The 23,874-nt window shown below is 49.3% G+C and overlaps 9 protein-coding genes across 9 annotated transcripts; 4 read left to right on the forward strand and 5 right to left on the reverse strand.

The window, feature by feature from the left end:
- Positions 1 to 54: 54 nt before the first annotated feature.
- Positions 55 to 3,128, reverse strand: GGS22DRAFT_157159 (uncharacterized protein). The gene is made up of 5 exons (XM_047960460.1): positions 2,769 to 3,128; positions 2,681 to 2,699; positions 1,477 to 2,626; positions 962 to 1,423; positions 55 to 905 (listed from the first exon to the last, which is right to left on the reverse strand). The coding sequence occupies exons 1-5, from the start codon at positions 2,999 to 3,001 to the stop codon at positions 115 to 117; spliced, it is 2,655 nt and encodes an 884-aa protein (XP_047821265.1). The 5' UTR covers positions 3,002 to 3,128; the 3' UTR covers positions 55 to 114.
- A 508-nt stretch (positions 3,129 to 3,636) lies between these two features.
- On the forward strand, positions 3,637 to 5,936 carry GGS22DRAFT_109444 (uncharacterized protein). Its single transcript, XM_047957897.1, has 4 exons — positions 3,637 to 3,889; positions 3,961 to 4,490; positions 4,549 to 4,809; positions 4,872 to 5,936. The coding sequence occupies exons 1-4, from the start codon at positions 3,723 to 3,725 to the stop codon at positions 5,756 to 5,758; spliced, it is 1,845 nt and encodes a 614-aa protein (XP_047821266.1). The 5' UTR covers positions 3,637 to 3,722; the 3' UTR covers positions 5,759 to 5,936.
- Positions 5,937 to 7,535, forward strand: GGS22DRAFT_109445 (DUF453-domain-containing protein). Its single transcript, XM_047957898.1, has one exon. It carries the CDS (start codon positions 6,115 to 6,117, stop codon positions 7,435 to 7,437), a length of 1,323 nt encoding a protein of 440 aa, XP_047821267.1. The 5' UTR covers positions 5,937 to 6,114; the 3' UTR covers positions 7,438 to 7,535.
- Positions 7,536 to 7,539: 4 nt separating this feature from the next.
- Positions 7,540 to 11,009, reverse strand: GGS22DRAFT_157163 (heat shock protein). The gene has a single exon (XM_047960461.1). The coding sequence runs from the start codon at positions 10,550 to 10,552 to the stop codon at positions 7,769 to 7,771; it is 2,784 nt and encodes a 927-aa protein (XP_047821268.1). The 5' UTR covers positions 10,553 to 11,009; the 3' UTR covers positions 7,540 to 7,768.
- A 278-nt stretch (positions 11,010 to 11,287) lies between these two features.
- GGS22DRAFT_157164 (transcriptional regulation of mitochondrial recombination-domain-containing protein) lies at positions 11,288 to 12,560 on the forward strand. The gene is made up of 2 exons (XM_047960462.1): positions 11,288 to 11,655; positions 11,725 to 12,560. The coding sequence occupies exons 1-2, from the start codon at positions 11,437 to 11,439 to the stop codon at positions 12,379 to 12,381; spliced, it is 876 nt and encodes a 291-aa protein (XP_047821269.1). The 5' UTR covers positions 11,288 to 11,436; the 3' UTR covers positions 12,382 to 12,560.
- GGS22DRAFT_157166 (P-loop containing nucleoside triphosphate hydrolase protein) lies at positions 12,561 to 14,315 on the reverse strand. The gene is made up of 4 exons (XM_047960463.1): positions 14,000 to 14,315; positions 13,753 to 13,935; positions 12,827 to 13,408; positions 12,561 to 12,765 (listed from the first exon to the last, which is right to left on the reverse strand). Exons 1-4 carry the CDS (start codon positions 14,060 to 14,062, stop codon positions 12,628 to 12,630), a joined length of 966 nt encoding a protein of 321 aa, XP_047821270.1. The 5' UTR covers positions 14,063 to 14,315; the 3' UTR covers positions 12,561 to 12,627.
- A 1,013-nt stretch (positions 14,316 to 15,328) lies between these two features.
- On the reverse strand, positions 15,329 to 16,713 carry GGS22DRAFT_157169 (uncharacterized protein). Its single transcript, XM_047960464.1, has 3 exons — positions 16,355 to 16,713; positions 15,755 to 16,263; positions 15,329 to 15,697 (listed from the first exon to the last, which is right to left on the reverse strand). The coding sequence occupies exons 1-3, from the start codon at positions 16,618 to 16,620 to the stop codon at positions 15,642 to 15,644; spliced, it is 831 nt and encodes a 276-aa protein (XP_047821271.1). The 5' UTR covers positions 16,621 to 16,713; the 3' UTR covers positions 15,329 to 15,641.
- A 53-nt stretch (positions 16,714 to 16,766) lies between these two features.
- Positions 16,767 to 18,759, reverse strand: GGS22DRAFT_109471 (PIG-X-domain-containing protein). Its single transcript, XM_047957899.1, has 2 exons — positions 18,133 to 18,759; positions 16,767 to 18,058 (listed from the first exon to the last, which is right to left on the reverse strand). The coding sequence occupies exons 1-2, from the start codon at positions 18,577 to 18,579 to the stop codon at positions 16,913 to 16,915; spliced, it is 1,593 nt and encodes a 530-aa protein (XP_047821272.1). The 5' UTR covers positions 18,580 to 18,759; the 3' UTR covers positions 16,767 to 16,912.
- A 3,173-nt stretch (positions 18,760 to 21,932) lies between these two features.
- On the forward strand, positions 21,933 to 23,171 carry GGS22DRAFT_109510 (NAD(P)-binding protein). The gene is made up of 2 exons (XM_047957900.1): positions 21,933 to 22,073; positions 22,295 to 23,171. Exon 2 carries the CDS (start codon positions 22,307 to 22,309, stop codon positions 23,153 to 23,155), a length of 849 nt encoding a protein of 282 aa, XP_047821273.1. The 5' UTR covers positions 21,933 to 22,073; positions 22,295 to 22,306; the 3' UTR covers positions 23,156 to 23,171.
- The last annotated feature ends 703 nt before the right edge of the window (positions 23,172 to 23,874 follow it).

Raw genomic sequence — 23,874 nt, forward strand, 5'->3', positions numbered from 1 at the left:
CTTTTTTATTGTCTGGTCTTTTCACCCCCTCATAAGGTAGGTAAGTATCTTGACTTGATATCAAAGGTATATATATTCATTCTATCAACGAGCGGACGGCAGGTCTAATCTTATCTACTCCGAACTATCATCATCCGTCCCCTGCTCCGAACTAGCTCCCTCGACAGGTACGTCACTCCCAGACGAGCTCCGCTCCTTCTTCTTCATCGCTTGCTTACTAGACTGAGAAGCTCGACTCGACGTCGTAGCAACGGATTTCCCCGCCTTCTTCGCAGACGCCGCATTCTTCCTGCTCCCCTCCTTCCGCGACGTGTTCTGCCGGATCGGGATCACGTACTCCTCCTCCTCTTCCTCAGACGACTCGCTGAAGTCGTCGTCCCGCAACTGGTCCGCCTTCGCGATCTCCACGTCCGGGTACTTGTGCACCGACTTCATGTACTTGTCGAAATCCTGCGCCGTCTCCGCGATCGTCTCCAGGTTGTCTTTCGTCAGCTGGATTACCCGCCATTTGCTCTTCCCCGTGGCGACCGCTTCTTCTTCCGTTATCCCCTTTTTCTTCAGCTTCCGCATCCGCTCGTATTGCCCCATCGCGATGGCCGTTTGGAACGCGTTCCGGATCTGTCGCCCGTTCCAGGTCGCGTTCTTTTTGTGGTACTTGTGGTAGTGCCCTTCGGCGAACTCGAGCAGCTCGTCCCGGTCGAATCTTATGTGGATGTCCCGGTACTCGTTGTCTTTCTCGATCCGGTCCAGACACCCTTTCCAGATCGCGAGGGTGGTCGGCAGCTTTACTTTGGGGTATCGCAGCGCGATGTGGATGCGGGATTTGAAGGCTTCGTCGATCACGCCGACGCGGTTGGTGGTTAGGAAGAGGATCCCGGAGTAGTACTCGAGGGTTCGGAGGAAAACTGGTTGGTTTGTTAGTAATTTCTTGGTGTAGGGGTGGTTTGTGGGATCGGCTCACTTGACACAAGTGAGTTCCGCTCTGTGTTTTTGAAATCACGTCTCATGAGGAAAACGTCTGCTTCGTCTAAGAGAAGCACACATCCCCATTTATCAGCTCGGCTAGTATGCTTTTCTAATACTTCTTCGACATTGTCCTCGATATCACCACAGGTCATCGAGTAGAGCGGCCTGCCGGTGTAGGCAGCAATAGTCTCGGCCGTGCTGGTTTTTCCCGTCCCAGGGGGGCCGTGGAGTAATACTATCAAACCTAGCCCCTTTCCACGCACCAGGTCTAGCTGATTCAGAGGCCTGTTGTCCTTCTTGAGGTTCTTACGCTCGCTGTTGGCGCTAGATGAGTGGCTATCGACAAGAGATACGAGAAGTCGTCGATATTTCGGCAAGATGACTAGGTCTTCGAAACCGCTGTTGCGAGCTTCAACGCTTTTGTCGATGTCTTCTAGGAAATCAATCTCGAGTCGAACTATCACTTAATTAGTATCTAACAGAGTTGATGCGTTGGTATGGAAAACGAACCCCATTTGCGAGTCCTGAATGCAAATGCGATAACATTATGACGCATCAAGCTTAGCTGTTCCGGATCCTGGACCACTTCTTCGCGGCTTTTCGGCAGCGTCTCGAGTAAAAAGGAAGCGAGGCAGACGTCACTTTTCTGCTGGTCGATTTCATGATCCATGGAGAATCGATCAACTTTTCTGCCCGATCCTTCTTCGACCTCGGTCAGATCTGGCGATGTTCGTTGAAGAACACCTAGCCTTGGCTCAATAGTCCTCTTCCTGCGGTAGTATTCTGCGAAATCCACGAACACATCACCTTGGAGTCGCTCTCTCCTGGTACGGCCTCTCGCGTCGTAAACGAATCCGTCGTATTTCTTGTGCCCGTAACATTGTGCACATCTTAGGCCACGTGCCTCGAGCCTTTTAACTATAGCATCCTTGTCCGGAACGAAGCGTAATGGGATCACGGGGAGATCGCTTAGTTTCCTTTCGCCCATATACCATTCTATTCGCTTATACCCGTCGATTGCCCCGAGGCGTGTGCTGTCCATACCGATACTGAAGCAGTCGATAGTGAGGGATGTCCAGGTGCCAATTCCAATAGCAGCACCTCGCGGATACGTATTCCAATCATCCTCACTATTACTCACATTTTGATCGACGTCGCTTCCGCCACTTGTGTCCCATCCGCGATACCGCATTCTACGGTCACGTCGGGACTCGGCCATTCTTTTCATCGTCTCCGCTTCGTATGGTGTTCGGTTTCTCAACCGTATCTGACCACCCGATACTGAATAAGCCTTGTAAAGCTGCTCAAACCCGTTTTCCACGGAGTATAAGATGTCGCCGGGCTCGAATAGCTGCCATAGGTCACTATAAGCTATCGATTTGACCGTACCGTCTTTGATCTGGGCTCGAATCCTAAGCTGGTGACCTAATTCCGTTTCAATGAAATTGTGTAAGGCCTCAAGATGCGATATTCTCCAACGAAGCCACGATGCATCTTTGTCTAGAATGTCACTATGGTCGCTATCAGTGGCGTTGTCTATTTCCATTTCGCTAGCTGGGTTCGATTCTGGCTCAGCAGTCTCTTGAGCTTCCAATTTCAGCAGCGCGGCCTTCAACTTAGCCAATCGAGTTTTGATTTCTGGCCAATATTGTACAAACGCCTTATTTAATTTGTCAATATCATTACTTCGGAAAGGGGAAAGGAGTATAAGTACCTTATAAGGTGGCTTCATGCTAAATTAGAGAGTGAACATTAGCGAACAACCCCTGAATCTGGTTATAGTTTTCGAGGTGAAAACCTACAGGATAGGCAGAGCGCTCATTGGCATGTTGGTAATCCTGACCAATTCCGTTTCCAAATATGGCGACGAGATAACGACCCTCTGTGGTTGCTCAGAAGCCCGGAGGGAGTCGGGATCAGACGATGAGGCTTTGGATATCCGCCTTTCTGCTGTTGGCACTTCGCGATAATATGCCCTGAAAGCAACCGTACGAGGGCTCGGGTCGATAGATGTCTTAGCCATCCAATCTGACATTGGAAGACGCTCGACTTTTCCTTGGTAAGTTTCCTCTTCCCTATCAAATTCTTAGCATTGCCTATATGAGGCAACCCATGTTCAGCCGTGGTCGGGTTAACGTACTTCTCATCCAACTCATTTGAGTCGGAATTAATCAATTCCCTCTTCGCTGCGAGAAGATGCTTTTCGAGGACCTTGATCACATTTACTATACCAGTGCGAGATTTAGGGCTGCCATCAGATGTAGTTGAAGAGGATCCATCGTCAGATTCGTTGCCCCAGCCCTTTCTAACTTCTTCTTTTTTAACCACTTCCTTAGAAGGGGGCTTTTTGTCTTGAGTCTTCGCTTCTACGTCGACAGAATCTGTGTTAAGAGGGCTTCCACCAGCAACCTCAGATTCTGTCGTCGCGACAGCATTTTCGATGGATGGGGCCGATACCTCTGCCATCGTGAGACTGTGCAATAAAGAGGCCAATTTTACTTTTGACAGTTTGAAAATTCTTACATTTCTAAATTCTACCTGATGGTGGTTACCCCCCATTATATAATCCTCTAGAGCTGTTGGGGGCCAAATGTAGGTCTATATTTAGCATTCTTATAGGCAAGGCTTTACCTGAAAGGTCTTCGAAAGTGCAAAAGCGACGCGTCGTGCATTCATATGGTTCACATCCTCTTATTAGGCTCGCTTGAGTCTTTACCTGCTAGTTTACCTTCATCTTAATTATAATATATAGTGAAATGGATTCCTCATCTTCTAGTGATCCTCATCCAGAAGTCCCCGAGTTTGCCGTGATGGTTCTGGATGGGAGCCGGCATCCATCGCTGAATGCTACGGCAGGCTCTGGGGTTATCTATCGCAGCGGTGCCGACCGTCAGCTGAATGCAGTGAACTCCTCTCGTCACAAGCAAGTCCACTCTCTTATCTATCCGAATTCGCCCAAAAAATAGGTAGCTACTAACTTATATACATCAATAGCTATAAAGAATTATATAGCCCATGTTTTGCGCCGGCAAACGAGTTGATCTTGACTGCAAACAAATACTTAAAGAAGCGGGATCAGCCATTATTGAAGCTAGGCGAATTGAACAATTGGATAGATGTCGAAAACTCAATGGTATCAGCGTGCAATACGCTGGATACTCTGTCAAGTAAAGATCACGATACGAGCGGATTTACGGGCAAAATCAAGTGGGCTTTCCGTACCTTATGTCAGAAGGCAGAGATTGGATCGACCTTCGTATCGATGGTGCCAAACGAAGTACCATGCAGCTCGGTGCTTTGCGGAGGACTAAAAGCTGTATTCACGGCCTTAGAGCGATCGCATAACTATCGCGAGGACGTTTACAAGGCTATAGAGGATATCCCATATATCATCAACGACCACGCGGTGTATATTGACATACACGCGGAAGACGAGGAGTTACACAGGCGGAGTGCGGCTTTATACGTATCTCTTTTCAACCTGATGCAACACATCCTCCTATGGTTTATTAAGAACCCCGTTGGTAACTAAGCTCCGAATATCGACTCACCCACGACGAACCTGTTGCTAATCCATTCTAGTCACTGGGATAAAGTTTCTCCTTACCCCTCAAGGCTTCGCGGAAGGTCTTAAAGACCGAATGACTGATATCAAGAGGACTGCTGCGCGGTTTGAGAAGCACGCGCTGTTTCTCAGAAACATTCGTCATGACGAGTCGATGAAATTGCAACACTGGATGGCACACAAACTCGGTAAAACTAGCGAGGACATGGCCCTGATACGGGATCGCAGCGAAGTCCTCGAGAACTTGTGCCAACTCCTACAAGAACTACATCCCGGAAGTGAGTATCTATCCAGTCAACCAACCACCTAGGAGGAACGTTCTAACTTACGGATTTATCAGTTATGGGAAAAGGTGCACGAAGACAACATAAATTAGAGATGGCGTCTCGTGAAGACGTACCTAGCACTAAGGAAGCTCGCAATGACTTGCTTGAAAAATTGGCCTTCGACGAGCATCTTCTTATAAACGACTACAAAAACCTTCTTAGTATCCGTAAGGGTTCGGGTGGCGGGTTGGACGCGGAGCGGATCTTAACAATGCAGAACCACCCTCAACTGCAGGCGTGGATGTCACTAAACAGATCGTCGGTGTTGCTTGTAGATGGCGGTTGCGCCGTCTCGGGTGATTGTGAGATATCATACGTCTCCGCTCAGATCTTGGAATCTATACTGCAGCTTTCTAGGCAAGCTGATCATGGCAACAACACTTCCAACGTGTTCGTCCTACCTCTAGCTTTCTTCTGCAGCCAGCACCGAAACAGACGGCGGGATATGTTTGGCAGGCCGAAAGGGCTTATCACGGCGCTATTGTCGCAACTGATAGACCAATTCCACGGGTTCGGTGCCAAACAACTTCAAGCCAGTCAAAACGACCTAGCCAACGACGACATCGAAGGCGTCTGCAAGGCATTTAGGAGGTTGGTGAAAAAGCTACCGGCCACTTCCATCGTTGTGCTCGTGCTCGAGGGCATCGACGTTCTCATGGAAGAGAAAACGAGGAGTGCGCTGAGATACATCTTACACTCACTACTAGAAACCCACAGCGGGAAACATGCAGCGACTTTGAAGTTCCTTTTCACATGCACGACCTCATCCGAACCCGTGGTCGATCTCTTCGAGGAATGGGATGTTCTTCGTATCCCACAAGTACTCCAAACTCGAGGATCGTACCGTAACTTCATGTGGAAGGATTCTGGAAAACTGGACGCTCTCGCATCTTCTGAATGAGTTATTTCTCATTTGGACCTCTGAATTAAAAATTCTTTAGAGTTACGAAAGTTGTGCAAAGCTGAAAGGAAGTGAAACCCATCCCGAGACAGAAAAAAGGAAAAGTACGCCACAACCCAACCCCCCTTTTCTATATTTCCTAATCGGGTATAAGTGATGCCATTTGGCGGGATGATTCTGCCGAGGGCTGATCGGTTACAAGGGTGAATTGGAGAGCTCCTTACTGTGCAAATGTACCGAATATCACTGTATTCCTTCTACACAAATGATACTATCTAATTCAACATCTCAACGACGCCACTCATCCGATAGAGGCAATAGCCCTGCTAGTAAAGAAACCCACACCTTCCCTCCGGATGAGACCCCTCATCACCCGCGCCCTCCGGCGCACACTCCACACATCCCCCGCTGCAGGAAGCCGTGCCCCAAAGACGCCACCCCCACCGGCGTCCGCAGACACAAACACCTACACCACGCCCACATCTACACCCACACCCGCAAACCGCAGCTTCCCCGCCCTCTTCGTCCGCGGCGGAACCTCCAACGGCCTAATAATCCAACGCCAGCACCTCCCCCCACAGACGCAATGGCCGTCCATCCTAGCCCCGGCAATGGGTTCCCCGGACCCCTACGGGCGGCAACTCAACGGGATCGGCGGCGGCGTAAGTTCCACGTCTAAGATCTGCGTGATATCGCCGTCTTCACGCGCAGACGCCGACATCGACTTTACCTTTGTACAAGTAGTGATCCAGTCCGGAGCGCTGGATTTAGCCGGGAACTGCGGGAATATGTCTGCGGCAGTTGGACCGGTGGCCTGGGATTTAGGGCTCGTCAAGCCTCCCCTTACCGACACAGTCGCTGAGCAGGAACGGGAGGGGAAGGGGAAGGGGGAGAGGGAAAGGGAAGCACTCGTCCGCATCTTCAACACCAACACCAGCAAACTAATCCACTCCACCTTCCCGCTCACCCCCTCCTCCCCCTCCTCCCCCTCCTCCCCGCCCAAATACCAACCCCACGGCACATACGCCATAGCCGGGGTCCCAGGAACCCAATCCCTTATCAAACTAAGTTTCCTCGACCCAGCCGGCGCCAAGACCGGGGCCGCGCTGCCAACCGGAAACGCAATCGACACGCTAACCCTGTCTGACGGAAGCCAGGTCGAGGCTTCGCTCGTCGATATCTCGAACCCGGGAGTCTTCATACGGGTGCGCGATCTCGGGTCCGAGTTTCGAGACGCGGACCCAACGACATTAACACCACAAGTCGTAGAAGCGGACGCGGCGCTGAAGGGGCGGTTAGAAGCGATCCGGCGAGCGGGCGCGGTGGCGATGGGGCTGGACCCGACGACGGAAAGCGTGCCGAAGATCGTGCTGCTATTCCCTTCTCCCGAGTCCGCGGACACAGATGTGGATCTGCGATGTCTCGCGTTATCGATGGGACAGGCGCATAAGGCAGTGCCGTTAACACTAGCCCTGTGTCTAGGCGCCGCGGCGAACATACCGGGGACGTTGCCGGCGCAGGTTCGGGGTGCAAAGGGTGGGGATGAGGGCAGGCCGGTGGTTATTGGACACCCGAGCGGGACGGTCGAGATCGGGGCGACGTTTAAGGATGGTCGAATCGTGTCAGCGGATCTTTTGCGTACCGCTCGCGTTCTTATGAAGGGGGATGTCTATTATTAATACAGTCGATAGGTATCGAATGAAGCCAAGATCTTTTACAGAATCATGCACATATTTATTTATGAAAATCAAGAGATACCAATATACAATTATTCACATTAACTCGAACTAATGCCAATTTGGTTTATTAGCCACGATGCTATGTAAAACCCTCCTATGACCCGGCACAAACGCCACGCCAACCTTACGACTTATTTTTTACCTTAACATCGTAGGATTAGTATACATGTAATCCACTCCCCTACTAATTCTGCGCCTCAATGTACATGTTTTCTTCTCTGTATGCATGGTATCTCATCACTCGTTAATCGTTGTCAATCTCGACGTCCCCTTAATCGTAGATATCTTCGTCCATGCTATCATTGGGCGCAATATCCTCCACCGCGTCCTCCTCGTCGATCAACATATCGTCATCGTCACCATCTCCCAACTCGCTATCGGTGTGGTTCGCCAAGACCGATATCTTATTACCGACCATGATAACTCTCGCAGCCTCGCCATCCTTGATGCCACCACGAAGAATTAGAACTGCCATGCGGTTCAATACCTCCTTCTCGATAAGTCTGGCCAGAGGTCTGGCACCGTAGGCAGGTGAATATCCTGCGTTGCCCAAGTAGTCCTTGGCCTCTTCCGTAACCTCGATACGGACGTTGCGATCATTGTCGTTCAATCTCTTCTGTATCTCAGAGAGTCTGAGGTCTACAATCTTGCGAATCTCACGTCTCGTAAGTCTGTTGAAGATGACCGTGGAGCTGATACGGTTAAGGAACTCAGGCAGGAAGTAGTTGCGCAGGGCATTCATGACCAGTTCTCGAGTTGTGGCGTCGATCTTGCCGTCGCGGCCACTAGGGCGAGCTAGGTACTCCGCACCCAAGTTGGAGGTCATCACGACTATGCAGTTCCTGGCGTCGACGATACGTCCTTGGCCATCGGTAATACGACCGTCATCCATGAGTTGTAGAAGAACAGTTAAGATCTCCTTGGCTGCCTTCTCAACTTCATCGAACAGCAAGATGGAGAACGGTTTCCTGCGGAGGGCTTCGGTCAATTGACCACCGGAGTCGTGGCCAACATATCCGGGTGGCGCACCAATCATTCTGCTGAGCGAATGACGCTCCTGGTATTCGGACATGTCGAACCGGATCATAGCCTTCGGATCGTCAAAGAGGAATTCCGCAAGGGCCTTGGTCAGCAAGGTTTTTCCAGTTCCGGATGGACCGCAGAAGAGGAAGCTCGGTGGCTGATTGGGGTTGCTCAGCCCTGATCGTTGTAGTCGGATGGCGTTGGCAACTGATTGGACTGCTTCCTTCTGTCCTACCACGATCTTCCCAAGTACCTTCTCCATGTGAATAAGCTTGTCTTTCTCGGAAGTCTTCAACTTGGTGATAGGAATTCCGGTCCAACGTGAGATAATTTCGTTAATCTGGTCGGGTCCGACGACGTCAGTGATCATAGCACCACCGGCATCGTTCTGGCTTAGAGCCGCATCAGCAGCGGCCTTCTGGCGCTCAAGTTCCTTGATCGCACTCTCTTGTTCCGGAATGGCATAATACTGGAGATCTGCAGCGGTGCCATGGTCGCCCATTCGAGCTGCATCCTCCATCTTGACCTTCAGTCGGTCAAGTTTCACCTTGGCCTCCTGAATGTCCTTACCGCGCTTTCGTTCGCGCTCGTATTTCTCCCTGAGTGGTCTCAATTCTTCCTCCACGTTTTCAGCGTCTTGTTTAGCAATTTGAAGTCGAGCCTTGGAGGCATCGTCCTTCTCTCGGGATAGAGCATGAATTTCGATCCTGAGTTGTCGCAATTTACGCTCCAGAGAGTCGATAAGCTCAGGCTGAGATTCTCGGGCAACTCTGACTGCCGCGGCGGCTTCGTCAATTAAATCGACGGCGGAATCTGGCAGGCGACGAGTGGTGAGGTATCGTCCGGCAAGATTTGCGGCTGCGACTATAGCAGCATCGGCGATGGTGACACCGTGGTGAACCTCGTACTTCTCCTTGAGACCTCGAAGAATGGAAATGGTCTCAGGAATGCTAGGCTCCCCGACCAGGACCTGTTGGAATCGTCGCTCGAAAGCAGCATCTTTCTCAATGTACTTTCGGTACTCGGCAAGGGTTGTAGCACCAATACAGTGCAGTTGTCCACGAGCGAGCATGGGCTTGAGTAGATTGGCGGCGTCCATGCCACCCTCACCCGAAGCACCAGCACCCATCAGAAGGTGTATTTCGTCGACGAAGAGAACAATCATTTCTTTCGACTCCGTTATCTCCTTGAGAACACCCTTCATTCTCTCCTCAAATTCACCACGGTACTTGCTTCCAGCAACTAAAGCGCCGACATCGAGGGAGAGCAGTTTGCAGGCGGCAAGATTGTCGGGTATATCGGCGTTGACAATTCGTTGGGCTAAGCCTTCGACGACGGTAGTTTTACCGACACCAGGCTCACCGATCAGTACTGGGTTATTCTTCGTTCGCCGAGACAAGATTCGGATAACACGTCTGATCTCTTCCTCTCGTCCAATGACAGGGTCAATCTTGCCCTCTCTTGCCATAGCTGTCATGTCGATTGTGAATTTAGTAAGATTCTCATGCTCCTCCTCAGTGTCGGCAGTTTTGGAGTCCACTCTCTTCGTCCCGCGAATAGTTTGGACAGCTTCCTGGACCAGCTTGGGTTTGGGAATATTGGCTTCCTTCAGGCAAGATATGATGGAAACGTCTTCGGCAAGTGCAGTAATAAGGTGGTCGACTGCAATGTAGGTGTCCTTCTGGGTCTTTTGAAGGTCTTGCGCCTTTCTAAGGACGGTGTGGAAAGTAGGTGCCATTGATACCGTCTCTGGGGGAGGATCTTGACTTGGCAGACGGACCAATGTCTTCTTGAGAGCTCTGTCGAAAAGTTGGGGATCACCGTGTGCTCTCTCTACTACTTGTCGGAAGAGACTGTTTGTGGTTCCAGGTGGTGCATTTTGCTGGTCCTTGGAAGGGTCAGGCGGAGGGTCTAGGAGAGAGACTGCAAGATGGATGGGTAATAGTTGGGAATGAGCATATTGCTCAGCTAGTGTCATCGCATCTTCCAGGGCCTTTTTGCCCCGGTCTGTAAATTCCATCCTTGAAGTCATATTGATCGTATGTCTTCAGGTGTATTTGTTGTATGTGTATTTGGTAGAAATGTACGAATCGTGAGGGTTATGTATAAGTAGTTTGTAAACTAGGTAGTTGTGTGTAAGTGTGAAGCGTCAATCGTGAATCGCGACGTGAATGTGTAAATTGATGCGTAGGTATGTTGGCTCAAAACCTCAACCTGGATATTTGGGGTATCACTAAAAAGAATATATTGTTCTTGTCGAATTTGAGTCAAGACAATATCGTAAGAGGAGCAAGATGTGAAACTGGTATTTATCTTTGCCTGTTACAAGTGGAGAGGAACATGCGACGATGACGAGAGGATGAGAATTTGGGGCGCTCAGTCAGCTCTAGCCTTTTCCAGGTGACTCCTTGGGCTTCAGGAATATGCAGGCAAGTTCAGGCAAGTCCTACCAGCGCCTACCTACATCATCGGACGTTCAGGAAGCTTCGTGTTGGCTGGTTGGTTACGGAACCTCCGCGAAGCTTCTATTAGGGCAATGGTGGGGCAAGCTCTGTGTTAACCTGATATAAAACTTGCCTGACGGAAACTCTAAGCTCCGTCCAATCAGGTGCTGCGTTTGCTCAGTAAGGACCCGCGCTAGGACCCGACCCTGCCAACGAGGGGCATGACCGATAAGATAAGGTACTTGTGCAGGTACTTCTAGGCTGGACGCACACTGCCAGCTTGCCAGCTGGTGGGCACTACCTAGCCTCTGCACCGCGCATTTATTTGATTACATAAGACAAGATCAATGTGGATCGTCGATTGCCCAATGAATCTTATCGATATCGTTCAGATCGCAGCGGAATTTTCAAATCTTGGATACTGAACATATCGAATATCGAATATCAGCCTCAGTTGACCCATGAGCTCGCCATGGCTTTAAGGGTCAATCCAATAACAGCGCAATTCGCCAAGCTGTCCTTTGGGATTTCGCGAACGAGTGTACGATTCAACCAGGTCTCTGCCAAGCAAATAGCGAGACAACATGAAATCGAACTTTCCAAACCCACTCCGGAGCACGGCGAGAAGATATGGATCTTCTTCCACATAATAGACGGGTTCACCGTCTACTCGCATAAGCCAGTCCTCAATGTATGAATTAGCTGATATCCACCTTAGCCGCATCTTCAGTCCGGGCCATGCTAATATGACAATTGCCAGGCGACCAAAGCGCTAAGGCAGATCTCCTATAACGGCAGGAAGCTCCAGCCGTCCAAGTTCCGAAAAGACTACTGGCAGACGCTGGCCATGATAGGGTTCCCCGAAGGCTACGGGCACGTAGGACAGAGCGTATTCCATCTGATGCGGGAGTGCAAGCAGCTGCACCAGCTACACTGGGACGATGACATGTTCTACAACGTCGACCTGGAGAACGATAAAAAGTACCCGCGGTCGAAAAGAACAAGGGGTAGGAAATTGAATGATATGAAGACGAGCACCATCGCCGACATGGCCGCCGTGCTCGGAGGTCTGGGCAAGGGAAATAAGATATGGCAGCCCGTGACGGAGGACCCCGTGCAGATCCTTAAGCTAGCGGCGGAAGATCCAACGAACATCAAGACGGACGAGGAGGGGCAGAAGGCCCTGCTCAAGACCAATATCTGGTGGCTGGACGACCTGGACCGGAATTATGCGCAGAGCTGGCCTTCCAATGTCACCCATCACCGTTTTGACCGCAGCGACGTGAAAGGCTGGTTTAATTACCAACCAGCGCCCGCTGAACGGCCAATCCAAGAAAAGGCTGAGAAAGTAGAAGAGGAAAAGGAAGAGGAAGGGCAAGAAGAGGGTGAAGAGAAGGCCAAAGAGGCATCAGCTTAAGAGTAAGGAGCCGAAATGGCTTCCTGAAAAGAGCCAAATAAAGAAAATAAGAATAAAGACAAAATCCTGTCTTGAGATGTGGCATGAAATGAGATTTTTCAATGCTAGTCACAACTTTTACAATTGGGCACGTCGATCAACTCTCTATCAACGTACTGCACTGCATGGAAATGGGAATGATGTCGTTTGATGTATCATTTATGTATCATAACCTGGCAGGCATTACAGATTAAAATAAATCCCGATCTAAAACTTCAGAGCGAAAGACTTCAGATACTCGTAGTGTGGAACATTTTCATCCACGCAAGCTCTGATCACCTTCTGGGCCTCATCTCCAAACTTCTGTCTCCATTCCTCATTTTCAGATTCCTCGGTGACAGTTTTCTAATTTCGGGTCAAGTCAGCATACGAAAATAGGATTTTTTTCCCGTCATTATGAACTTACGTGAGCTTGGGTCCTAGCAGTGAGACTCTTGCTGTGAATTGCGTCGTTGTGGAAGCCGTTCCATTTCTCAAACGCCTGAGAAACGTATTGCTGGTTATCGGAATCGTCCCAGGTAAGCATTTCCGGCTTGTATTCGATCCCGGTCTCTTTGCAGAATGCCTTGGCGACGGGTCCCGGGTGGTCGAGCAAATCATCGGCGTCGATGACGGTGATGGTGATTTCTCCATCGCTGTTCCCGTTCGATTCCCCGGCCATGCATGGTCCGACCATCTTCTGCTCTCGCAGGTAGTCGAATAGCCGGCGTAGTTCTACGTAACCAGCCTCATTCGGCATGAACTCCTTGAAACCAGTGACTTCATCTAACGGAGGCACGCAACACCGGTAGTACGAAGGTATCCCTCGTCTCGGGTGACGGATGAGAAAGGTCCAGTGGAACTTCTTCAGAATATCTAAAGGAACAACCGTTGGGTTCCCCTTCTCGGCGTAATCGTCGCTCTTTTTGAGAGACGGGACGATTGTAGGGGGTGCTCCATTTGGTGGCATCAGGTAGTAAGCCATATCCTTTATGAAAACACGCTTGCCCTGGATGATGGAATGTAAGTAATCGGACGACAGCCAGGTTCTGAATTGGCATAGTTATAATATTGACAAGTGCGTAAATTCCAATAAATGAAAGGCATATAAGATTAGATATGAAACCATGTGGTTATCCATTTATAGGCCATTGAGTAGATGCATAGATGGCTTTTCTCTTCTCCTGAGATTTGAGAGCGACCAGATGAAATTTCGTCTTGATATACGTTAATGTCCTCGAGCCATTAAGATTCGCACTTGCGACGAGGAGATTATTTATGTAGACAAATATAGGAAGGAACCGCGAGGGAAGCAAGGGATCAAGTGCGGAGAGGTGCCAGGAGATTTCTAACCTCGCTGCCATCTCTTTCCAGGCGGTTCAGGACATCACGATAGGTGGTCTTGGAAAAGCCACTGCTCTCTCTGCCGGCTTCATCATTGGCATATCGCTCACTAAGTCTTTCTGGACCGTAGTAGAAGCTGTCACCGAATGGTTCGTGGGCACATTGAAGAACATCCCGACGAGTCATGAAGATCTATAGGATTTTAGTATGTTGGGTATACCCAGGGAGGTCTTTATGGGGAATATCTAGGACCAACCCTTTCAAAAGCAGTGGAGCAAGCACGTGGGTGCGTGGCTAAAAAGACAGGCTTGTCAGACATGATGAGAGTTCAAGGCCTGATGTTGCAATCGTTGAGCCAAATGAGATGATCGGTATAACAGGTATGATTGCCCAATTCCTTCACTTGTAAAGTGCACCACGCATAAAATAGTTAATGGGCGAAACCGACGAAAACGAGACCGATTGCATTTAATTTTTGATCTTGCGAACGACTTGAAGAATGAGGTTTTCTCGTAATAGAATGAACGAGAGAAGAGGAGAAAAAAAATCAAATGGTCAAACTGGACGACGAACTTTGCAGACTTAATAAAGTAACTTGAGATTATGTACTTCTTACTATAGAAATTGGCCCGTCCACGTCTAAGTGGTACTTAATACTGTACCTGTCGTACCTGCCGGTCATACCAGCCGTGACGAAGTACATACAGCAGAAGTGAGCAAGTACAGAAACTTTAAGGCTTACACTTGTCGAACTTTCGAAGCTAATAGGGTGGTGGTGGCCCTATACGGGCTTCCCATAGGCTAGGTACCGAAAGAGTTACCAGTCCGGCGCGGGTATGCTCCCAGCACCGTCTAGGTAGATCAACCCCTGAGCTTTAGTTACGTCATGCGTGGGAAGATGTACAGTTCCCTTGACCGAATAGCTCATGTACGCGATCGGTACGTCCATATAGCGTATTCCGGTTGGTGATATATGTATGTGCGGGTACCATGAACATGGATAGGGATGTAGGTAAATACCAAAACTGCAAAGTAGCGTGCAATTATCTTCACCAGGTCGAGTTGAGGCCTTGGAAGTGGCGGCACGGGATGGGGGCGTGGGCAATAAATAGACGTAAGAAGAACCACGCATGCCTAGGGAGGTAGGTATGATGGATAATATATTGGTATGGATTGAAAAAAAGGTGCAATCGAGACCGTTCTGTGGTGTAAATAGTCACGATAGCTAGACCGCACTACGGGTATTTTCAAGTGTATCTAGATCTGCTAGTAGGTTTATATCGGGGGTTTTTTGAGCTGAGAAAAATCGATAATTGAGAAAACTCTTTCAATCCGGCCCAACTGCGCAGGACTCATTATTAATAGGCCGGCGAACTATGCCTAGATTTTGATTTTTGATGTTAAAGGCGGTGTTCTAATCATGTCTAAAAATGGCGACATCGGGACCCTATCCCTGAGCGTGTGGGGTTCATTAAGCTTCTAATTGGCCGATTGGTTCCCGTCCATCAAACTTTTCTGTAAGGAACGCCTCACCGTTGAGGTACCAGAAGTTATACCAAAGTCAAGAGCTACCGGTAGTTTAGATCCCACTTAAAGTTCAATTGCAATTTTGCCTTTAGCTTGGCGATATAGTTATATTTAGTGAGGTCCTTACCCGCTGATAGCATCCATGGACGTTCATATGTAACCAGAGACTTTGAAGTCATCAGTGACAGCTTTATAGTCTAGGTTGGTTGCACAGAACGCCCGGGACGCCAATAAGAGATGCAAACCATCTATAGAAAACCCACGGTCTCGGGTAAGCGGGAAGTATGGTCACACGAGTCTCCAATCTTGGAGTTTTTGTATAACCACCCTTCAAGGCGACAGAACGGAATAAACCCTAGTTAAAATCTCTTCTAACTGAGCCTGCCCCAACTCCATATATTCAGACCAACCTTCGTTCCCTTAATCACTATAACAATATCAGTTAAACACCACCATATTCAAACCAGAGATAGCAACAACATACCTGGTAAACCCGCATGCCACGTCTCATCCCACCCCCTCCCGGTGCCATCAGGGCGGAAGTTCTCCCAATACACCGCATTGCCAGCAACGGGCTTAAACGTAACCCCCAAAACCGGCTCTCCATCCCTCCCCCCATCCCCAGCACACTCAACCCACCGACACCAACTCTCCCCCGGGGCATCGCGCCAAAGCAGGGGGAACTCCGTGCCACCGCCCTCAACAGCATCAGCCTGGACCCAAGCCATGAAGCTCGTAGCGCGGCCCCAACCGAGGGCGCCCGAGCCCCAGTCGAAGTGGTGCGCGTAGTGCTGGGTAGAGCCGTACCGCTGGGTGCGCAGCCGTTCGATCCACAGGTCGGTACGCCAGCCCTGGATGGCCCGGGCACGGGCCTCGATACACCGCACAGGATCGGTGCGAGGGATCAGCGCGACCTCGGAGTCGCGGATCGTGGCGTCCCGCTGCGTTGAGTCGCCGTCGTGGGTTATTGTCGAGGGCTCGAACAACGGCTCGCTGGATAGAGGTTAGTAAATACCGAATATGCGTAAATGAGTAGGTATTTGGAGAGTTTTTGATATGAGATGAGTGAGGTGTTATGTCAGACCTGATGTCTAGTAAATGAGACCGCTCATCTTCCGAGAGGAAGTTCTCAATGTAGATCACGATTGGTGCCTTTGAAAGTATATGAACTGAATAGGAATGCGGAGGACAATCTGGCGCAGTTTGGTTTGTCGCATCGATGGCAAGTAGTGATTCATTGATGCGAGGCCGAGGAGTCCGAGGGAGACGAGAAGGTTGCGGTGAGAGATATTGGATGATTGGATTATATGCTAACAGAATAGCAAGACCAATTAAAACATACGAAAACATCGTGGCATTATTAAGTTGATCATCGAGGACTTCTACTTGAAGAAATGAATATAGGACTTAAACAGACGCTTGTTTATGTTGTATCATTTATGTTGTTAGTTTATAAATGCCCTTAGACCCATCCACATAGTACCTCTGTGTATGTACAAGTGACGCGAAACCATGCGATCACATGACCCTCTAACGCCCATAACCAACCATGGCTGGATTCCACAACCGTCTCCTGTAAGTACCTACCCAAAACCCAGGTAATGAACAATGTCGTCAACGTCTCTCATCCCATAATATACAATCATAACGACTTCCTCTTCCTCCCTCGTTTAGGGCTTGCAACCACACTGGTTTTTGGGATTCCGAGGCAGACTGATACGAGCTTCCAAATTACAAAAACGAATCCCATCATCACTATCGTTGCTGTTCCGGAGCTGATCCGGTTCGACAGTCCTAGGTCGAGGACTGGCACCTGGATGTCATGATAGAGATTCTCGCCTTCAATCGGTTTCGCATCAACGTGGAAGAATAATGTACGAGGCCCAAATAGGCCGTCGTATCCCAAGTTGACCCTATCGAATGGGCTGTTGGGGAATTTCGTACCGTCTTCCGCGGTACAAGCCCAGAAAACTACCGGCCAGGGAACACTGATATTCCTGTATCCTTGTTCCGAAGGTGCTAGATACCGAAGGTGAAGTGGTATCTCAGCTGTCCATTCCCTGTTCTCCCTTGCATCGGGTGTCTTCAATTCTAGAAGAGCACTGGAGCCCCAGATGTTCATGGCATAACTCGGTGCCTCAAGATCTACAGGTTGGCTGATGTAACGCAATGACGTCAAGTTCTTGGATGACAAGAATAGCTCATCTCCGAGCTGATACTTGTCTGCAAATATGGTTCGGGGGAGGGTGAGATATGTGTGTAGCGAACAAGACGATTCTTCTAGTGGCGGTTTGCTTGAACTCATCTTCAGCTGTAATGTGGGGTGTAGGCCCCATGGGCGGAGGAAGCTGGACGAGAAACTCGACCGGATCGCAGGCTTATGCCGGGATGGAAAAGTGAATAGGGTCGGCGCAGGTCTGGACTCATCACCCAATACTGTGAGTAATCCGGTAACGCCGAGCTCATGCGGTTCTAAGTGTGGTGGGTAATCCGGTGTCATGATGCCGACTTCTGCTCTGTGTTCTGGTTGGGAGTCGATAAATAGCGGTTGTCGTTCGTGAGGCCATAGGGCGCTGACTTTCACTACATGAGAGATTGCATCATAAGAGAAGTCTACCGAGTTTGCGTCCAAGAGTCGCTGGGCCCGCGCCTTGCATTCCGAGTTGCCGGAGACACAGACATACTGTTCTATGTAGGAAGATAAATGTGATAGGTCGTTTAGGATGTGGTAGAACTGATAGGCGGTCGTATGGGAAAATCGATCGTTGGGTAACTTTGTGAATGACCCCTACGAATTGTTAGCTCTTTGAAAAGAGATAGAGGGATGATTATAGATGTTCTATTTCTATGGCAACTACTTACAGAGGTGGATGAGCAATCTAGAGGCCCGAAGGCAGTCCGGAAGAAGCGACATAGGCGCCCGCCATCAGGCTTCTCGCTGTTTCCAGGAGTGTAAAACACATGTAGACCCGGAGGTATCTTTGAGTTCCAAGGACCTATCGTTGTGAAGGCGGTAGGTTTTTGCCATCTTATGTACAGCTCTTGGGACTCTCTCAGCACATGCTGAAGCTCTATGGGAAGCTCCTCAAGAGATAATGTGATTCGGTCTTCTCGCTCGGCGACGATATCTGGACCAGAGATAGAGCGACTTGAAAGCTTCAAGGACCGAGGCTCAACCCCGTTCTCGTTTTTATGGAAGTAGGTAATCCTTTGACGCATCTTGTATGGTATATGCTTCTTTATCTTGTAATGATCTGAGATGTCGAGTGTTCTTGGAGAAGAGGGACATGGATAATCACAAGTCTCCATTCTTCAAACGTTCCCAAGGTTCGTAGTAGAATCAAAGGTGGCCCATGCTCTTACTTTCCAGATAAGATGATAGGGCTGATAAGATAAGAAAGGGCAAGTGACTAAAAATTCTAAGACTTCTAAGACTTTTTGAGACTTTTGAGTTTCAATTTAGAAATCTTCAATGCTGAATTTCAACTCGTGACTTGACTCAATTGACTTGGCCAAAGGGGAAAATAACTAAAAGAAGCGAAAACCTTTCAATCGTTCGAAAGAGAGACACACCGCGCTTTTCTATTCGGCATGTTCGCATCAGACGAACCACGTAACGCCGCCGATCGGGCTGCGATCCTAGTTTTCTGCCCAAAAAATGGAGCCTTGTTACAAGATTTTCCAATAGATGCAATACAGCTGTTTTGCATTACAGCAAATCACTTTACACGTATCCGCTAGCTCTAGCCTAAAGGAAGGAGGCACGCAACCCAGCCGCGGTCCCAGCGGCACCGCACCCTTTGCACTTTTGCTTTGCACCCTTCGCAGCCATCGCTCCTGACCAGCCCTGCTGCCCTCAGTGCCCTGCAGTTGCCCTGACCAGCCACCTCCCAGCCAGCGCATAAGTATCGACCATGGATAAGCCCTGGCGCTACTGCAAGATTTCACCTGGATTGTAAAGAACTTGCATTAAAAAAGAGGAAACCGAACCTAGCAATCTAATCTAATGTCTAAGTGCATCACGAAACACACCGACTATTCCATTTTTAACCTGCCAACCACCTGAGGAAGAATACATATACTTCCCAGCCATACCAGCCATACGTTACCAGCCTGGCCAGCCCTCTCCTTTTTAGCTACTTTACGCAGCAGCAGCTTCTCGTTGCGGCAATTTCGAAACGACCTTCTCGCTTAGTGCCATCAGTGAACCAGCGTTGGTTATCTGCAACAAGTATTAGTCGTCGACTCTTGGAAAACGGGGTTGGGTGTTGTTGCTTACATCGAGCGTGGGCAATTCGACATCTGATTTTCAACTTCACAACACTAAGACTATTCGGACCACACGCCAAGACAAGTTAACAGAAAAAATGAAAATTCGAACCGATGTCACTTTAAGAAAAGAATATCACATTATAGAAATCATTCAATGCTATCGTCTCGAAGAATTTGTCCCGTTATTCCGCGTGAGTTGAAGAAATGTTAGAGGGCCCGTACCGTAGAACAACTTACCCTCAGAACCACAGCACCTTGGACAGCACCCGCAATCCGGGGAACCGCCGATTTGATTAAGCGCCTTACAGACTCCATATTCCCAATACTATCTCCACTTTAGCGCCATAGGAGTGATTGATTCTAGCCGAAGCCCCGTCGTTGGTGCTACTACTGCTATTAAAGATAATGTGACGAACTTCGAAGATGAGTTACAAGATACTGGACTGAAGACCGCGGATCGTGCAACGAATGGAGACCTGTACACCCGCATTTCCCCGTTCGAGATGGACTTTACCAAGATGCTTTTCCGCTTTGGACGTAAGCTTAGACCTCGCCGACTTCATCGAATCTAAATGCAGTGATAGGGTGAAGAAGTTTGAGATGACCCACACCCAAAAGAACGAAGGGTTTAAGAGGCTATCTACGATGAATCCCTAGCGATGCGGACTTAGGATACTGAGGCCGAAATATCCCTAGTGACGAACGAATCTTGAGTGTCCTTAGTGTGAGAAATGAGCCTTTCGAAACGAGTAGCTGCGGTTAAACGGTTCCATGGTGACTGCGTTACAATCCACGATGTCTCTTTCAGCATTTTCGGCTATATTACCACCATCCGTCACGATTTTCCATGCGCCGCGGAGTTTGCCAATGAGGGAGCCAATAACAACATTGACGTCGCGACTATTTGTAGCTTTCGAGATCCTACGAGCGGACCGAGTCCCATGAGAAGAGGTCGTGTGATTCCTACCTAGCAACAGTAACCACAATTTCAAGGACAGAACCGATAACATTAGCTTCGGCAATGTCAGATTGCTTAGCTGTGCCCTCATCCTAGGTAGCAGAGCTACTCGAACTAGCAACCAGAGAGTCTGAAGAACGAGACGGCGCGCCAGGGGCTCCCAGAGCGGATGGCTTGCTGAGGTTCTCAAGGCACGGGAAGACTCAGATATTGCATGCGTTATAACGCCTTTCACCAAATCCCCCACACATGTGGCGCTGGCCTTTTTAGACGGCTTGATGATAGCGAGACCATGAGGAGTTGGTGGAATTCCCGAAGGCTGAGTTTTCAGGGTTAATCGATTTTCGCCCCGGTCTTTACGAGTGCGCAGGATAGGAGGGGAATATTCTAACCACCAGAGGTTTGCATTGGAGATAATTCACGCGGAAGGCCCTCGATACCAACGATTCGGATATCATACGACATCTACATAGGATCCGAGAGAGCGTCATCTCGTTGCTAAAGCATCACAGGATTCTATTTTGCGGGCAACACGATAATTGACCTAGAATCTTCCAAGAGAGGGGTCTGTTTCCATGCCTACCTCGAATAAAATATCTATGGGAAAGATTCCTGGTCTTAAGAGGGTTCGACGAGACAACTTGGAGATGGACAACCGTATAGAAGCCGCACTTAACACTCGGTCCCGAGCAGATCAAGCCTTTGTTACACAGAGGGCAATATTTCCTCTCTATGAACAGCGCGAAGCCCGGGTCGTACTTCTTCCCGATCGAGATTAGATCATCGTAGGCCACGCCGTGATAATCATCCTTTTAGGACGGATTATCTTATGTCAAGCCACGCAATGAGAACTGCGTCTGAGCCAGTTCAGTTTTTGATGCGCTCGTGTGTCACGCTGATTCATATCTCCCTGGTGCGGTTCTGCAGGAGGCCGGCGCCCTGAGCGATCTGTTGGAAGTGGCGTCGATGATGTCCAGCTTGTATAGGAAAAGCTTTAAGTAAAAAATTTCATTCAACACCGAGCAGCCGAGTTATCGAGCCCCAGGAGGTTGGGAATTTGGGGATGGATGCATCATGCAGCTACCCGCGCCAAGTTTTAAGTGGCGTTTGTATTGGCAAAAGCAAATGACACGCTGACTGTTTCGTCATTGGGGAGGCTACCAGCTTGACGATGATCGATCGTACTAATGGTAGGGGAAAAGCTTCCGTTGATGCGGTATCGAGAATTAGTAGCAAGTTCGTGGGCCTTGAAGAACTGAAAGCCGGCGCTAGCTTTCATTCAGAACTGGGCAACATCACTCTAGATCTAGGCCATTGACGGTGTTGGTTGGAATATTCATCAATGGATGCGGCTTGGAAACCTAGCCTTAGAAGCATTAAGGGGTTTACACAAAATGTACAGGATAACATAGAGACTGACTAAGACGCTTGCCTTCGCCCCTACCCAAAATCCAAAATCCGACGACGGGATGACAGTGGACCGCGTCTACGGCAAAAGATTGGACCGGAGCACAGTTAGCGGAGGGTCTAACCCAACTTAAGGTTAGCCCGCCTTCCGAATTCGGTAATTTCGGTACGTATCCTTCACGCTTATTGGGAGCGAAGTATCCCCTACATCTCCAGTCACGGTATGGAAACTCATCCCGACTCCAGAGATGGAGTAATTGGTGATGGTTTTTGAGCTTCTGTCATGATGCTGCAATTAAATATAAACCAGTTCGATGCAGTAGACTTATGCTCTCCTGGTCTGATTATACATACTTGTAAACTAGTTCAGTTTTAATACGCCTCGAGAAATCCGCGAAGATGCCCAGTTCAAAGCGATCCGTCCTGATCACCGGCTGCTCAGATGGCGGCATGGGAGCAGCCCTGGCCGTGGCTTTCCACAAAGCCGGGTTCTACGTATATGCGACAGCACGAAACCCAGCTAAGATGGCGCAACTCGCGTCTTCTGGAATCAAGACTCTTGAACTAGACATACAATCTGACCAATCGATAGCCGACGTCGTCAGCAAGATTCCCTCACTTGACATTCTAGTCAACAACGCTGGCACCCAATTCCTAATGCCCGTAGTCGACGCCAACATAGTCGATGCCAAAAAGCTATACGATCTGAACGTATGGGCTCATCTCAGCATGATCCAAGCATTCTTACCACTTCTTCTTCGATCCCCCAACGCCATGATCGTCAACCAAACTTCTATCGGTGCCAGCGTCGCGATCCCATTCCAGGCCATTTACAACTCCTCCAAAGCTGCTCTAGCCTTACTTTCCGATTCGCTCCGCCTCGAACTGCAGCCTTTCGGCATCAAGGTCGTCGATTTGAGAACCGGTGTTGTCAGGACCAACTTAATCAAGAACCTACAACAACAGGCCAACCCCACGCTGCCCAAGGGCTCGATTTACGAGCCCGCGAGGGAAATAGTAGAGAAGGCGCTGCGTCAGGAAGGGTTCGAAGGCCAGGGTATGCCGGCGGAGCAGTGGGCGGAAGCCGTGGTTCGCGATCTGCAGAAGACGAACTCGCCACCGGTTATCTGGAGGGGTGAATCGGCGTTGCTGACGCGTGTTTCGACGGTGCTGCCATTTGGACTTTTGGATGGGCTTGTTAAGAAGATAGCTGGATTAGATCTTGTTGAACAGATTGTTAAGAAATGAAGGCGTCATTTCTTGAAGTGGACTTGTTGTGTTAGTCCGGTGGCGCGAAGAAGGCGTAAGATGATTGATATCCATATGTACATACTTGTATCCAGAGCAGTGCAGTTGACAAGTCATTTATCATACAATTTCCATACATGTACCTATGCATTCAACACTTATGACGCTAGCATTCTGGTTGGATAATATACACGAACCGTCCCCGAATAGGCGTTGTTAGTACCTAGAAGTTGCATCTGCACGTTGAAAATCCATCCATGGAGGTGCATGCAGGGCATAGGATCGGAAGCTTCCCGTGGAAGCCCTATCCAACGCAGATGACCCAAATGGGAACCCGATGCGTAGTAGCAATTGGCTAGCCAGCCACATACGTATTAGCTAGTACCAATATAGTCAGCCCTGAACCAAAACGGTTAGGATAATGTGGGATTTCGACATGTGCTGTGACGGTGGTGTAAGAATTAATAGTTCTTGCTCACTTTGCACACTGCCGAGGCTTCTAAGAACTCTTGTGGGGGCGTCTGGGAAAAGGGAACCATGAGCGCCGAAGGGATGCGTGAGAAATACACGAGAAATTCAAGCCATGCTAGTCATACTGGATGGGATGACTACAAGTGAAATTCGGTTGCGACCGTATGTATCCAGTTACCAAAGCATTCCAAGAACCCGGGGATTTATTCATGTTGATGATTAGTCCTTGTGTCGAATAGGATCTTCGA

This window comes from Annulohypoxylon maeteangense (genome assembly GCF_022496945.1).
Source record: "Annulohypoxylon maeteangense strain CBS 123835 unplaced genomic scaffold GGS22scaffold_4, whole genome shotgun sequence".
Classification (NCBI taxonomy): Eukaryota; Fungi; Ascomycota; class Sordariomycetes; order Xylariales; family Hypoxylaceae; genus Annulohypoxylon; species Annulohypoxylon maeteangense.